Genomic DNA, 16,907 nt, shown 5'->3' on the forward strand with positions numbered 1-16,907 from the left:
CTCTAGACCCCAGCTGTTGACTGCCCCATTAGACAATGTTAGTGATGGGGTCTGGGCCCTGGAGATGACAGTGGACATCTCAGGGAACAATAGGTTTGCAGACTTGAGTTATTCGACAACCATGCAAGATATAAGATGTGCTGTCCTCTCTGAAACACTCAGCCCCACACCCTACCACTTTGGGAATCGTTCTTACTGTCCAAACTCATGGAGATTCCAGAGAGTTCCAGTCCTGCTTGGTTATTTATTATGCAAGAACTCAAGGTAAATAATAAAATAATAATAAATAATAAAATAATAACTGCTAGCATTTCAGGAACAGTTACAATGTGCCCTCCAAGTGCTATACGTGTGACTTCTCATTTAATACTAAAAAAAAAAAAAAAAAAAGAAGAAAGAAAAGAAAAGAGAAGAAAAAAACTCCAGGGTTGTGTTCTATTTGTAATCTTGTTTCATAGACAAGGAAATTGAGGCTCGGGGGAGTAGGATGACCTACAAAAGGCCAACAACAGTGTGGCAGAGGTGGGTTTTCAATCCCCATCTGACTATACTCTTAATTATTGCCCTGTAATTAGTAAGCCATTTTCCTACCGTGTGGCTGGGATACTCCAGCAGGTATCAGGGCAAACATAAGACAGACCCTTTCTCTGGGGCGCCCGGGTGGCTCAGTCAGTTAAGGGTCCAACTCTTGGTTTCAGCTCAGCTCATGATCTCATGGTTTCAGGAGTTCAAGCCCCACGTCAACTCTGTGCTGGCAGCACGGAGCCTACTTGGGATTCTCTCTCTCTCCCTCTCTCTCTGCCCCTCCCCCACTCATGATGTCTCTGATTCTCTCAAAAATAAATGAACTTAAAAAAAAAAAAAAGACAGACCGTTTCTCAATGAATTCACAATCTCTTAAGAGGTTAGAGTTTCACAAATGGAAAGAATGATACAACTGCTATCTACACATCCACTCCCATTGCCCTGAGACTAGAAGGTTACTTTTAAAGGAAATCTAAGCAGATGAAGCATGCATTCACTGTAAAAGATTTCTGAGGCCAGGTCCCATGGCTTTTTAATTTGGCATCTCCAGTATCTGGAATAAAATGCCACAGAAAGGGTGCAGGTGGCCATTACAATTAGTGAGATTGCTCTTAATTTAATGAAAAGCTCCAGAGGCAGCTTTTGTCGCAGAAGTAAACGCTTTATTTTTTAGTGTTTTAATGGTTGGGCAGCATTTCTACCCTTGAACGCTCCCCAGCTGCTGGAAAAGGTTGTTGTACCTTCCGGGAATGCCAGTAAGACCTAATTGAGGCTCCATTATCCTAAAATGTCTCGCAGGGCCATTACGAAATTGAGATTTGCGTTCTGCAGGCACTTGACTTAGGATGCTCATAAATTCTAAGATACGCAGCACGTTCCCCATGTAGGGTTTCTGGTTCGGCAAAGAACGCAAGGTCCCCTCCCAAATATTCCCACAACCACAGAGCATTTTAGAGGAAGACCCGGGAAAAGAGCTAGGTATTTCTGTATCTGTTGTCAGATCATAACCTGTCCACCTGTTGTCATCAACGTTGCAATAAGCGCTCGCAGCAGCAGGAAACTTGACAGAACTTCCAGGTCTTAAACGGGTATTGTTATCAGTAGCTTTGGAGAATGGAGCAAGGGCCCTGCTTAGGACCCCCGCAGAAATGAAGCAAGGGAAGGAAGCCATAGTCTCTCCTGACCAGTGAGTGAGCTAGATCTCTTCAAAACCAAGACAAAAATTAAGGTTTCCTGCTGGCTGGGGTGGAGGACTAGGGGTGGGAAGCGATCTTTTCACTACAACGTCACCCTCTGAGGAATCAGCAGGCCAATCAGATATTTGATTGCCAAGTATTACTCAATCGCTCCAGCCCCAGTCCGATAGCTTTTGCGTTATTGTGAGGCCACCTCTTTTATGTATGATAACACTGTGCTTGCTTCACCAGGTGGCTAGGTGGCCTGGTTGTCTGCTGTTTGCTGACACTCATCGTGATTTTTTATTACCTGGGCTTGCTGTGTGGCACGTGTGGCTATGACCGGAATGCCACCCCGACCAGACGAGGCTGCGTCTCAAACACCGGAGGCATCTTCCTCATGGTGTGAGTGTTTGCTCTTCCTTGCCACATGGGGGGTGGAAATGAGAGGAGAAGAGCAGACTGATGACACGAATCTGGTGGCCTCTGGGCTGCACACTATGGATTATTATCCATCCATCCATCCATCCATTTATTCACCAGAAACTTGCTGAGGATTGGCCTGGTATCAGACACTGTTCTCTGTGGTCACCAGTTTCTTCAGCTTGTTTGCTTTGAAACTCTGGAAACTTGACTTAGAAAAGAGATTGTCAAGGCACCTGGGTGGCGTAGTCAGTTAAGCGTCCAACTGTTGTTTCCCGCCCAAGTCATGAACTCACAGTTCATGAGTTCAAGCCCCGCATGCATGCAGAGCCTGCTTGGGATTTTTCTTTCTCTCTGTCCATCCCCCACTCGCACTGTCTCTTAATTTTTCTCAAAATAAATACATAAACTTTAAGGGGCGCCTGTTGGTGGCTCTGTTGGTTGAGGATAGCACAACAAGCCAAGAAAGGCACATAAATCAAGGCACAAGAGTTTTACAAATAACTTTAAAACTAACAACACGGGAACCTGCCAGATTTAGACTTCAGCTCAGGTCATGATCTCATGGTTCATGAGTTTGAGCCCTACATTAGGCTCTGTGCTGACAGCTCAGAGCCTGGAGCCTGCTTTGGATTCTGTGTCTCCCTCTCTCTCTGTTCTCCCCCCTTCCCCCACTCACACTCTTTCTCTCGGTCTCTCAAAAATAAAGAGTAAAAAAAATTTTTTTAAAGAATTGACCCTTCAACAAAAAACAAATAAATAAACTTAAAAAAAAAAAAAAAAACAAATAAACGTAAAAAATCTTTACTAGGGTGTGACGAGCGCAGAGGGCACCAACTGGGTGTGACCGCACTTGGAGCCAGAAACATAAACCCAGAGGCAGAGGTTAAAGCTTTGAATGCTCCCCAGAGAGGAAGCTGTGTGGGTTCCAAACTGATATTTCCTTTTCCAATAAGTACATCAAGAATCGGCAGCAGGGAGTGTGATGGGTTTGGAGAGCAAGGTAAAGATTTGGAACAAGTCCTTGGAGCCATGGAGAATCAACACCTCAGCCATGGCTGTCATTGCTTATGTCACTAGTACCAGGCTGGGAGAAGCTGCAAGCCACTGTCATGCACTAACGTGCCTTTTCAAACATTGGGTCACCACAATAATGAATCGGACTTATGAGCTCTGATTGTAAAGCTTTGCCCTGAAACCTTTCAGCTCCAGGATAGCACAACAAGCCAAGAAAGGCACATAAATCAAGGCACAAGAGTTTTACAAATAACTTTAAAACTAACAACACAGGAGTCTGCCAGATTTAGACAAAGTTGAACAGAACTCCGTGCACGGAAAAGCCTATTTGCTCACATGGCTACGCTTAAGAAATTCATGCAGCAAGGAAGAGTATATTGCCCCTCCTTTTGGTTTAAATGTATGCAGCTACAGATAGAAAATGAGTTAAATGTTCAGGATTTACTAATCCTGGGACTTGGCTGTTTTGTCAGTGTTTTGATGGTGGTTCTATAGATCACATCTTTTTAACTGCTTGATGGGAGGGCTTAAATTGTTCTGAAAATGTGCACTTTTCATAACATTCTATTTGAACATTTTTAAGGGACAAAACCAAAATATGTGCTGTCCAGTTTCAAAGAAAATGGAAACAGGGGAGTCATGAGCAATTTGATGGAGGCTAAAATTACTTCAGTTTGGATATAATTTTCACCTCTGCAGAGGAAGGAATCCCTGAAGAGACAAAGTCACATGCAAGCATGTGGCTTGGGAACAAGGGGATTTATCACCCGATAGGAAACAAACTGGTGGCTGTGGGGTCTGTATTGTTGCCACCCATGGCTCAACATGGAAATCTTGCTTGGCAGGAGCTTCCATCTCTTGAGACATCTGGTAAACAACTCGAGAGTTGTAAAGGGGAAAGCATGATACAACTCATTAGAAGACTGTAATTTCTTAAAAATCATTTATTTACTTGTAGAAACAAGAAAGTATATTTTGTTCAGCTGCAACCACAACACCACCTGCTCTTAAAAACAGTAACACCATCCATTGACGTTGACGTTGAAGAGTGTGGTCTCTTCAGAAACCAAGCAAGAATCCTTATCTCCCAGGGGGATCCTACCAGAAGGTCTAGGGGGAGGAAAGACAGAGAGCCCTGGCTCTGCTCTGATCCTGTGTCTTCTGAGGGTCCAGGGAGCATTTTGGGGGCCAAAGAGGATACAGTGAGGAATGTACATCTGTCTCAGGGGCACATAGAAGGTTTCCCTGGAGGTAAGGACACCTAAACAAGGCAGCAAGAAAACAGTCTTGTACTGAAGCCCACTCTGAAACTTCTAGTTTTAGTTCTTGAAAACTATGCTCCAATTACCCAGAGCTTTGAAGAAAGACTAATACCCAGTATAGCCATGGGGTCACAAAATGGGTGCCCTTACATGACCAGTGGCCGTTCAGTGGTTACAAATATTTCAGAAAGCATTTTGTCATGCTGTAGCAGGGGCCATAAAGAGACAGTAATCTCCTTGGCCAAGTCATTCCATTTTAGGGGATCAGTTTTAAGGAAGTAGGACCCAACTATGGGCAAAGTATCACAAGCAGAGAAATGTTTTTGCAGCTTTAGTTATAATAGTGAGGCATTGGAAATGACACAAACATCAGCCACCAAAGAGTGGGACATTCCTGCGGCCAGTGAAATGTAACTAGGTTGGCTACCCTGGATTGTTGACCAAAGTCCCTAAGATGTTCAACAAGGGCTCACAAGACTATCGCCTATGGTCCTCACAGCTGTGTAGATCCGGCGGGAGTCAGCACACGTTTCTGTAAAGGTCCAGATAATAGATACGTTCACTTTGGCCGGCCACATAAGGTCTTTGTCACACGTTATTTTTCTTGTTCTTATTTTACTTCTTCTCCTTTTCCTTCTTTGCAACACTTTCAACACACATTGGCCATTCTTATCTGAGTGACCTTACAAAAACAGGCCTCTGGCAGTGCTGCGTTCCTTATCTAGATATAGGCATATTTAAGAAATAAAGGCTGGACATAAGCTCTTTAAGATTAGCAGTGTTGTTTTGAAATGCTCTATCCAAGGTTTCCAATTTTTTTTTTTAACTCTAATATACACACATGCTCATGCACACGGTTCAAACCATGGTGACTAGCATATGCTTCCCACGTGTTCCCTTTCTTCACGCTCAAAAGCCTTTTAGGTCAGAGAAGTTCAGGCAGACAGAGGCCCCTCCAGTGGGCACATCTTGTTATTTATTTCAGCCAAACCAGGCAAATATTCGAAATTGTTCCTTAATGGTGTCCACTGGGCAGAATCATGCCCTTAGAAAGGGATGCCATTGTTACTAAGTACATCAGCCTAGTAGACACTTCTGAGGGTCCTTCCTGTTTGCACCAGTGACGGTGCAATCATCAGTGATGATCTGGCTACTCCACCTAGACTGATTCAAGAGTTTGCTCTGTCTGTGTCTACACCAGAGTAACTGAGCACTCTAGAGAGAAGTCATGCAGTGGGCACATTGGTATCCCTACAAAATTATGATCCCCACCTCAAATGGATCCTTCACAGCCCTATAAGTTTCTTCCTTCTCTCCCTTCCTTCCTTCCTTCCTTCCTTCCCTCCTTCCTTCCTTCCTTCCCTCCTTCCTCTGCTCAGCAATGGCTTTTTCCACACTGATACATCCATCCTCCTTATTCCTCCCTCGCTTAGCAGCTGACTCTACCTCCTTCTTCACAAAGGAAATAAAAGCCATCATACAACTTCCCATCACCAAAACTCCAGTACACCTGCATTCACACGTGTGCAGGGTCAAGTGCAGAGCAATCCCTCTCTTCTGGGCCCATCCCACCTTCCTTTCCCAATCTCAATCCCTGCGCACAGCCCAAGGGTGTCATGGATGAGCCCTTCCCTCTCCTGTGTCCTCAATCTCTTCTCCTCTCCAAGACTTGCTTCTCAACACTTAACTGTGTTCTCTTCTCTCCTCTCTTTCACCATGAAAACCAAAAACCTCTCCCAACACCACTCCTTCCCTTCACAGACATCAAAAGTAATGATGCTTGCTGCCTGTTTACTCACGTCTGCGTCCTGGGCAAGGCCACGCCCCTTCCCTCAGGTCAGCAGCAGCCTCTTTGCCTCCAGCCATTGGACTGGCTTCAGATCCCCTGGAGTGTGCCCTGTCTGCAGTGTTTGGGACGGCTTCCCGTCCCCTCTTCCTGCAGACACGCCTTTATTTCCCCATCAGCAGCGCTACTGGTTTCCTTCCTACTTTATGAGTCTTCCTAGCGGTCTCATCCTCTGGCTGCCCTTCTGCCACCTGCTCCTCAAATGGCGAAGTCCCCAGGCCCGGCCCCGGGCTGCTTCTCTCTCCGGTCTCAGCTCCGGGGACCAGTGGTCACTTCTGAGCAGCCGATTGCCTCGTGCAGGCCCGCAGCCCAGCTACGTGTGCTCCAGACGCAGCTGACTGCCCGCAGCGTCTCCACCGCCACGTCTCCCGGCAGCAGGACCAGATCCCGCCTTCTCTTCCCTTCCTCAGCACCCAGTGTCTCCTTTCCCTGCTGACAAGCCCTGGCTTCACCCCGGGCCCCTCCTTGCCTCCTCCTCCCGTGCAGCATCCTCAGCACATCCCGTGTCTTTTCCGTCGGCTGACTTCTCACCACTGCCTCCGGCCACGTCGGGCCACCACCCCCAGGATGACAGCCTCATCAGCCGTAGCCCCGTCCACGTGGGCATCTTTCCATCTCATCCTCGGGCTCTGCCTAGAGTGTTCTTCCTCAGAGAGAAACTGGGCTGTGTTCCTCCTGTGCGTCAAGGCCCTCAGCAGCCTCCCCTTACTGGACCAGCCAGACCCCCTCTCGTGCACCCCGGCCTGCCTCTTGAGCTGTAGCCATGCCGCTCACGGCCCTCCTTCCCCGAACCAGGCTGGCCCTCTTCGGACTCCCAGTGGTACCTCTCCTGCCTCAGAACCTCCCCACTCACTGTGTGCCCTGCGGAAGGCTAGGTTCACTCAAGCGACCCCGGAGGCTATGTCTGCACCAAAGTACTGGGCTGCAGGGAGACCAGAGACCTAAGTCGAAGGACTCCCTCACTATATGCCTGGGACCGAAGAGTCAACAGTGCTTACTGCTGTCTGTCTCCACTCCTGAGCCAATCGGCTCACTTAACCTGTACAAAGCGAAGACTCTAGGTCCATTTCCTACGTTGCATACATAGAATTAGTAAGTACTGGTAGGTAATATGGGAAGGGTAGTTTTTTTTTTTTTGTTTTTTTTTTTTAAGTAATCTCTACACCCAACGTGGGGCTCGAACTCACGATCCTGAGATCAAGAGTCACATGCAGTATCGACTAAGCGCCAGACACCCCCAAATATTGAATAATCTACCGTAGAACTCTTAATTTTGTGTCTGTTTTTCCTTTTTTTCCAGTGGGGCTGGAGTCAGCTTCCTGATTTGTTGGATATTGATGACCATCGTGGTTCTCACTTTTGTCGTTGGTGCAAACGTGGAAAAACTGCTCTGTGAGCCTTACCAAAACAGGAAGTTATTCCAGGTACGTATGCTTTCAGGGTCTGTTATGGAAAGGCTTGACTAGAAACTTTGACTTCCCCATATCTTGTGGGTGCAAAAAAAGATGAGCAGTTTGGTTTTCATTCAGTAAGTTAAGATTCCCTTCACTTTGTCAGAGCAAAAAAAAAAAAAAAATATGGTGGTATTTTCTTTCTTTTTTAAATGTTTTTTAATGTTTATTTATTTTTGAGAGAGAGACAGACAGAGCGTGAGTGGGGGAGGAGCAGAGAGAGGGAGACACAGACTCCGAAACAGACTTCAGGCTTCGAACTGTCAGCACAGAGCCCGATGCTGGGCTCGAACTCAGGAATGGCCAGATCATGACCTGAGCTGAAGTTGAGCCACCCAGGCGCCCCCATGGGGGTATTATTTGTCAAATGTCAGGTGAAATCAGCACCAGGAGTTAAGGCCTCTTCATCAATGTGGTTTGTAATAAGCTGGAGGAGAAAACTCCCAAGTTGGGGTACCCCAGGAGGTTTCTGACATTTTAAAGAGTTTCTCAAATGACAGTTGCCCACACAGATGGTTTTGAGGCCCTAAATTTGTAGTGAAAGACACCAAAAAATTCCACACCTTGTGGCCCAGTGTTGCCCCTGGTAGACATCTGACGAGGCTGTTGGGACATGAATTCAGGCTTCACTTTCTCCCTCTGAAACCAAGTCTTGTGGACTCTAGGGACCTGTTCTCTGTTCAGCTTCACTAACTAATGAGGAAATTTTGGCCCTTGTTTGGGTCTTGTCACTCTGGCTTTTCAGTGCTTTTCTCCAGATGCTGTTTTTTAAGATATATTTCTCTTTGGGGTGCCTGGGTGGCTCAGTCGGTTTAGCGTCCGACTTCAGCTCATGGCTCATGAGTTCAAGCCCTACGTCAGGCTCTGTGCTGACAGCTCAGAGCCTGGAGCCTGCTTTGGATTCTGTGTCTCCCTCTCTCTCTCTCTGCCCCTCCCCTGCTCCCGCTGTCTCTCAAAAAGAAACATTTAAAAATAATTTTTTTAAGATATATTTCTGTTTTTTTGTTTTATTGCATAGATATTTTTTTGCCTCAAATCTGTTATGAAATCTGGTGAGTAGATACTAAGGTAACAAGTTGTCATGGTGTTCTATTTATTCAGCTGGTTGAGGAAAATTAAGTTGAGAGTGTCAATTTGTCAAATTTTGTCCATTTGGCCTCTTAATGAAAACTTATAGTGATACATCAAGCCAGACTTCATTATCTTCCATGCCGTATTAAATTGCTGAAAAGAACTTCTTTAAAAATAGGGGATATTTTGACACCCTTTACGTTCCTCAAGCACGTACGTGATCATGCACTAATGAGCCCATCTTATTATATATAACATATTACATTACATATGTTAGCCATCTTAAATATATGATATGAAGTGAGAGAGTATGAAAGTTTTAATTCATTTTATCTATAGAGAAGTAGTAGTGAAAAGGTGGGCCAGCTGCTTTATGGCTTTCTATTAGCTATTCTGAATCAAGTTGTCTATTCTTTGCCAATTTCTTATGAGTTTGTCTTACTAAGAGAAGTGCTCTCCAAAAAAAAAAAAAAAAGCAATTTGAGTCATTCTTATTGATGTTACCCAGTGGTCAGTCAGTTTTTTCCAATCATAGTCTTATTTTCTGGTTTTAAGTTGGAAATCAATGAGGAAAACCATGATCTGAAAAATCCCTGAAATATGTTTAACAGAATATTTTATTATATGCATGTATATTAGTGTAAAAGTATCTTTTTTTTAAAAACTAAGAGTCTTTTTTTAACTTGTTCTAGGTTTTGGACACGCCGTATTTACTAAATGAGAATTGGAAACACTATCTCTCTGGCATGGTATTTAACAAACCGGATATTAATCTCACTTTTGAACAAGTTTACAGGTATACATAATTGCATGATGCATTTTTTGCTACCGAAATGTTGTTGTTCCAGAATGAGAATTTTACTTTCAAAGTGTCTTTGATAAGACTCGATAAGACTTTCCAGTTTCAGAATTAAGCTGTTCTCTAGTCTTGGCAAAGAGAGTAGAAATAAGACCAGAAAGAGAATCCTTCCCCCGAAAACCTGCTAGACTTCGGTGTGGTGATGTCTCAAAGTCCCTTTGTCCAGTAGGCACTAGACCTCACTGCTTAAGGTGACCCTAAGATGCATTAATGAGACCCTCTGAAAACTCCTGTACAGAAATCACCCTGTCCCAGGTGAATACCATGTATAACAAGAACTCAGCAATGGGTCCAAATCTCAGACACGCTGATCGTGAAGCAGCTGAAGGGCCAGGCTCTGTGGTGAGGCTGCCTGGGCTCCAGTCTTGACTCTGCCACCAGGGAGCAGGCCTTGGTGATCTTGGGCAGTTTCATGTCCTCTCTGTTCAATAGGGTTCAAAGGCTCCCCAGCTCCTCTAGCAGAGATAGCAAATGAGTAGCTTATGTGCCCATCCATTGCACCTGACCCTCGTGGTAGACATTGGTAGTCAGCTGTGGTCTTGTCCATAGCCCGGAGAGTCTCAGAATCCTTCTCCACAACATGCAGGTGGACATTATCAAGCGATTGGAGATTCTACGCACCATTGAACCATCCCTGGGCTGAAAGGACAAAACCAAGCTTCTTAGCCTGGCCTGCCAGCTCTTTGTGACTCTGGCTCCTGCAGAGTCTTACCTCTGCTGGTTCGTGTATTAAGCTTTCTGTTCCAACACCACCAGCCTACTCGGGGTTCCCTGGAGAGGAGTATCACATCTCCCAGGGATGTGGGAAAGTTGTGTCTCCCAGGCATCCCTCTTCTAGAGGGCTCTGGCTGCTGAACATGAAAGAGGCACTCCCAGGAAGTGGTTGTGTCAGCAACAGGGATATGCATCAGATAAGGCCGCCCTTCTTAGTTCAGTCGAGGAGGCATTTTGCACATGTTAGAGAAGCACAGAGAGGTGAGGTCAAGGTAGGTGTCCTCACCATCTGGGTATTTGTGGCCCCCTTCCCTGTCTCCATCCTGCCATTAGAATATACATCCAACCATATGTTAGGAGAGTGAAGCTCAACCGTGAAAATATGGAGGCAGATGGTCTGGCAGGGGTTTGATTGAAACTTATCCTAAACCCCATGATATGCTTTGTAACACACCTCTTTCTAGCAGGTGTTGCTCTTTGCTGTTTGTTTTTTATGAGAACTGATGTCTTCCCAATCTGTGAACTTGTTATCGCTCATGGCTTTTTCCAAAGGCACAAAGGAGACAGACAGAAGGCTGATTTACCAGTTTTATTGTATCGGTTCCAAAGATGGGACATTTAGCAAAATAGGGAACGAAGTCAGGAACGGGAGGCTCCGGGGGGGGGGGGGGTCCACTGGTGACCTCCTCCCACGTCGGCGCTTAGAAGCTGCTTCTCTGCTCACAGATTGAAATCAAAGATAAACCGTGAACCTTTCTCTCCATCCTTAGCAGTGGACAGAGGCAGCCACAGCTGCCTTTCTAGGTCATGATTTCTCTGTTTATTCCCACAGTGATTGCAAAGAAAATAAAGGCATTTATGGCACACTTAAGCTAGAGAATAGCTATAATATCAGTGAACATCTCAATATTCAAGAGGTAAGGACTTGGAACAAATCATGAAATTGACATATTTCTTTACTAAATCCAGTTATCTTTCATTTTTTTCAGAAATACTTTCTTAAAGTTTTTTTTTTAATGTTTGTTTTTGAAAGAAGGAGAGAGACAAAGACAGAGCATGAGTGGGGGAGGGGCAGAGCGAGGGGGAGACACAGAATCTGAAGCAAGCTCCAGGCTCTGAGCTGTCAGCACAGAGCCTAACGCAAGACTCAAACTCATGAACCAAACCGTGAGATCATGACCTGAGCTGAAGTCGAATGCTCAACTTACTGAGCCACCTGGAGGCCCCTTTCATTTTTTTCTATGGAGATAAAATTCATAGAAGATAAAATTCACCATTTTCTTTTTTTTTTTTTTAATGTTTATTTATTTTGAGAGAGAGAGATACAGTGCGAATGGGAGGTGGGGGCAGAGGGAGAGGAGAGAGAGAATTCCAAGCAGGCCCCACACTGTCAGTGCAGAGCCTGACGTGGGGCTCAAGCCCACGAACCACGAGATCATGACCTGAGCCAAACCCAAGAGTCCGACACTTAACCAACTGAGCCACCCAGATTCCCCAAAATTCACTATTTGAAAGTGACATTTAGTACACTCACAAGGTCGTGCAAACCTCACATCTGTCAAATTCCAAAACATTTTCGTCACCCCCAACCAGTTGTCTTTATGGACGTATGAGTTTCTCTAGTAGACCGCACAATGCTCAAGAGGGGTCTTGCTGTGGACACTACATAAGAAGATTTTATATTGCTGTGTGTCGCTGCTCCTAGAGGGACAAACCCAGGGGACATTGGCTTTCCAACACTGGCCAGCCTCTTCTGCCGGGTCCCTGAAGAGGGAACGAGGCACTGAGAACTCTGGTCCACACAGTCGTGGCCCCTCGTGACTCACGGCTGTGGCCCCCGGACTCCATGTGGACTCTGCTGAGGTCTGCTGGCCCTCAGCAAGACAGCATGGCCACAATGATGGAAGCAGACAGAGTGGAATGATTTCCTCTTCTCCTTTGCCCAAGCCCACGCTCTAGTCTTGAGCCTTAAGACTCTGAGGAGAGGCTACTCCACAGCACACTTGACAGAAGAAAGAGCGAGAGAGTTTCAGCTGCCCAGGCCTAGGGTGCCTTCAGCCTGCACTGTCCGCCTCCCCACATCTGGAGGCCTTCTGGCCTTCTTGTAGGAAAGAACTTAAGGAGACTTCTTTCTTCTGGGCTTCCAAATGGAAGCAGATACCAAGAGATACCGAGGAAAGAGGTGATTCCCCAAACCCCACAGCTTGCCACTGAGGCATCACAGAAGGCTTCCAGAAGCACCATGAAACCATGATGGCCTGGCAGTTTTCAGATATTAAGAGGTTTATTAAAAGCTGAATACAGGGGCACCTGGGTGGCTCAGTGGTTGAGCATCTGGCTCTTGATATCAGCTCAGGTCATGATCCCAGGGTCATGGGATGGAGCCCGGAGTCAGGCTCTGTGTTAAGCATGATGTCTGCTTAAGATATTCTCTGTCTCTTGGGGCACCTAGGTGGCTCAGTCAGCTGAGCATCTGACTTCGGCTCAGGTCATGATCTCACAGCTCGTGAATTCGAGCCCTGTGTCGGGCTCTGTGCTGACAGCTCAGAGCCTGGATCCTGCTTTGGATTCTGTCTCCCTCTCTCTGCCCCTACCCTGCTCGCACTCTGTCTTTCTCTCTTTCTCTCTCTCAAAAATAAACATTAAAAAAATTTTTTTTAAGATATTCTCTCTCTTTCTCTCTTTCCCTCTCCCTCTCTTTGCCCCTCTCCCCCACTTGTGCTCTGTCTATATATAATAAAAAGAAAAAAAAGCTGGATACAAAATTTTGTATTACATTGTATTTTCTATTGTATTGATTATCCTTCTTAAATATTCCTTGCATGTATACATAAATAAAATATCTAGCCCTAACTAGATACCCTCTACTCATCTGACATCATGCCATGTTTCATTTTCTCTGTGGACCAGAGACAGAGCACTAGGGACACTCAGGCACTACACGCTGCCTAAAACTACTGACTGCCGCTTAGGACAACCCCAGTCATCAACCGTGTCCCCATGATCTCAAGTGTCCCCCACCACCCAAGTCCAGTGTGTGCTGCCTCCTTCCCCTGGGATGCAGCCTGCCTGGCCCCTTTCAGCATCTGTATTTGCCAAGACTCATTCAGAAGCCACCTCCTCTCTGGTGTCCTCTCCAGTCCCCTACCTTTGAAGACTGTCTCCTGCGCCTGGTGTCCTGATACAGTTCATGTGGCTTTATTATGACACTGCCTCTTCCTTTGAGGACTTTGAGGGTGGAGATGGAATATTATTTTGCTTTGCCTCCGACCTCCTCACATAGTGCGTGGTGTGGGGCATAAGGAAGGAGCCGGGGAAGTGGGGAAGGGGTGGAAGGGAAGAGAAGGTTACCGGGAAGAAATGTCAGTCAGGGGCATGTCTGTGTATTTTGTCCCTCGTCATTTTACTGCTCTTTTAAAGCTCTAAGTATGTGACTATCTTGAAGAATGGACTTATTTATAACTTTTCTTTTTATCATGCAGCATGCTGGAAACATAAGCAATGACTTTCAAAATATGAAAGTAAATATTGACAATATCGTTCTGCTGGATGAAGCAGGAAGAAAAAACCTTATGGATTTCAGCTTTTCAGGAATAGACGCCATAAATTATAACATCTACTTGGCTGAGGTGAGACCATGAGTTCATGCTTGATCTTTTGGGGAAAATCACAGCAGATACCCGTGGGTTGGTTTTGTTTTGTTTTTCTGTTTTTCTTTTGTTTGTTTGTTTTTAATGTAGGTGGGTTTTTTTTAAGCTGAGGTGAAATTTATATAACACAAATGAACTCTTTTAAGGTGAATAATTCATTAGTATGTAGTATAATCACAGTGCTACACAACTACCATTTCCATCCAGCTCCAAAACATCTCCGTCACTCCAAAAGAAAGCCCCATTCCCATTACACAATTGTGCCCCATTCCACACACCCCCACCCCCCAGCCCTGGTAACCACCCATCTGTTTACCTATTCTGAATATTTCATTTGAATGGAATCTGAATGGAATCCTAAGGCATGTGACCTTTTGTGTCTGATGGCCTTAAAAGGCCCCCTTTCACGTAGCCTAAAGTTTTTGAGATCCATCCCCATTATAGCACGGATCAGCACTTGATTTCTTCTTATGGCTGGATGTGGTTGGATAAAAATAATCTGGTTTTACATGTATCAATAAGGATGTAGCCGGAGTCGCCCGTGTAAGAGTTTCCAGCCTTTATGGCCATGGACGATGGTTCACTATGTTGTCTATCAGATTCCGTTAAGGCTTAAAAGTCCCACATTGATGACGCAGTTCTTTTCCCCTCTTTTGCAGCTGAGTAAAGCCCCCACCAAAGCGAACCTTTTATCCTTTGCAGATGATCTAGAAGTAAAAGCCAACCATCTGGTGAGTTCGAACATTCTGGTTTTAAATGCTGTAATCACTACAGGTGTCAAATGTCAGTACTATTCTTCGCTCCCGTACACCACAAGTAAGCTTTGGTTAAAGATGTGTCTCGTGTGCACGTCAAGACTTCCCACCAGCAGCCATTGCCGTGGCCCCCGGAAGTCGGTGAGCACGTGGACGTTTCCAGGGTGGCATCAGGGTGCCCGCGCCTGCTCCCGACCTCTGCTGGTGGCGCGGGTGCCCTCACTGTTTAGCACCAGCTCTGTTTTCACCCCATCAACCCCTCTGCCACCAAACACATGTGCAAGTGCACGCATGCGTGCCATTTTTCTTGCAGTGTAGGGAATGGAAACTGAGGACACGGGAGGGGGATTTCCATTTGGTGCTTTGCATCACCAGTGACAGGTGGATAACGGAAGGCAAAGACGCCACCCAAGCCCCGTAAGCTTCCCTTCCTCACTTCCCCTGCTGGCCGGTGACTAAATGGCTATCATGAACGGAGCAGCAGAGCATGGCCATGAGGAACCGGGGCTCAGGAGGAAGACTGGGATTTAAATCCTGGCCCAGCCACTTCCTAATTATGGGAACTTGGACAAGATGTATCGCTCCTCCGTGCCTTAGTTTCCTCATCTGTAAAACGGAAGCAATAAAGTTGCTCATTAATGCATTAATGAGCCCATTAATATGTCACGCGATAGTATATTAAACACTTTTTAAGTGTGGGTCAAATGAAAAATTTCTCAGTTGAGCCTTGCTGTTCTCATCTGCGAGACGGGGCTATCGCTGCTGTGAAATGGCTTTCTAGTGGCTGTATTTTGCGGAGGTGAGAAAGAGAGCACAGCCTCAGGCACTCAGGACAGGCTGATGGGTTTGGTGGGCACTGAGAGATCACAGTCCTGTGACTTGAAATAGGGTGTCCTGGCACTGCCCCACGTCTGGTGGGCCCCACGCCCACAGCATACAAGGAGGTCTGCACGCCCGTCACGGCTACCTTGCCCCGAGCCCCTGTGGTTAGAGAGAGCGCTCCAAAGTCTGGAAAGGTGGTGTTGACCTTTGTTTCTTTTCTTCTCTTTGCAGCCCCACGGAAGTCTGAAACAGTCCCTGAAAAACAATGCACAGACAATTAGGACGATTCACCGTAGCGAAGTCGTCCCTTTGGAACAGTCAATGGTAACGCTCGACAACCTCCGGTATTTCCCCGTGACCCGAGCAAATCCCATGTCACTAGTTGGCTTTCGTGTAGCCTAAGGAAGCATCTGCACCTCACGCGGGGGTCAAATCCAGTTGGCCTCAGGCTAAGGAATTAAAAATTAATGATAGTTGGTGCAACTGGGTGGCTCGGTTGGTTGAACGTCCGACTCAGTTTCAGCTCAGGTCAGGATCTTGTGGTTCGTGGGTTCAAGCCCGGCATCAGGCTCTGCGCTGGCAGCACGGAGCCTGCTTGGGATTCTCTCTCTTCTCTGTCTGCCCTTCTTCCCACTTCCTCTCTCTCTCTTTCTCTCTCTCTCAAAATAAATAAATAAATAACTTTTAAAAATCAATAAATCAATAGATGATAGTAGCTGGGCTTTAAACAAGACAGATTTTCAATGTTACCACCCACTCCTTTTGTGCTTTATCTCCTTGCCTTTTCCACTTGGGAGTGACCAGGTAGGTCAACCCCGTGCTTGCCCCACACACTATGCTCTGGTTCCCTGCGGCTCGATAGGCCCCCGAAGCCAGGCACCTGGCTGGGGTGATGATGTCTGTGTTCTGAACTCGCTCGCACTTACTTTCAAATTCTTTTTCTCCACACCCTGCCAAGAAATATGGGAAGGCAAGGGTAAGTCCTTTTCCCCCTGCCTCCTTTAGCTCCGTTCACTGATCCGATGGGCCGCGTTCCCTGTCTCCTCTCTCGTAGCCTCTATTGTGACTTCCCCTTTCTTTTGCTTCCGGCTGCCTTCTGGCTTCTTTCCCAAATGCCGGAAAGGCAGTTTGTAGCAGAGAGAGAACACAGGCTCTGCACTCAGGCGGAACTGATTTCAGACCCTGCTTCTACCTCCCCAAAGTCTTAGAATTTTCCATTTTCTCATCTGAAAATGGGGGGAACGGTTCCTGCCCTCCTGTTAACCTGTTTCCTGGAGACGAAAGCCCTGATGTCCCAGAGAGACTCTGTAAACAGGAGGGATTATTGTGACGCTGCT

The 16,907-nt window shown here is 46.2% G+C and overlaps 1 protein-coding gene across 12 annotated transcripts in view; it reads left to right on the plus strand.

Moving 5' to 3' along the window:
* PROM1 (prominin 1) overlaps positions 1-16,907 on the plus strand; it is a 135,987-nt gene that overhangs the window by 108,234 nt on the left and 10,846 nt on the right. For 10 of the 12 annotated variants that reach the window (XR_005794110.1, XR_005794109.1, XM_040487436.1 and 7 more), the window contains 8 exons: positions 1,953-2,105; positions 7,549-7,672; positions 9,463-9,566; positions 11,176-11,260; positions 13,826-13,972; positions 14,653-14,724; positions 15,802-15,894; positions 16,529-16,546. Coding sequence is in view for 10 of the 12 variants with exons in the window: in XM_040487436.1 (XP_040343370.1) it covers positions 1,953-2,105; positions 7,549-7,672; positions 9,463-9,566; positions 11,176-11,260; positions 13,826-13,972; positions 14,653-14,724; positions 15,802-15,894; positions 16,529-16,546 (796 nt within the window). In the remaining 2 variants the exon portion in view is untranslated. The remainder of the gene's footprint in view (positions 1-1,952; positions 2,106-7,548; positions 7,673-9,462; positions 9,567-11,175; positions 11,261-13,825; positions 13,973-14,652; positions 14,725-15,801; positions 15,895-16,528; positions 16,547-16,907) is intronic. The other 2 variants (XM_040487452.1, XM_040487481.1) reach the window with 1 other exon arrangement.

This window comes from Herpailurus yagouaroundi, unplaced genomic scaffold, assembly GCF_014898765.1.
Source record: "Herpailurus yagouaroundi ecotype Mexico unplaced genomic scaffold, PumYag 28, whole genome shotgun sequence".
In the NCBI taxonomy this organism is placed as follows: domain Eukaryota; kingdom Metazoa; phylum Chordata; class Mammalia; order Carnivora; family Felidae; genus Herpailurus; species Herpailurus yagouaroundi.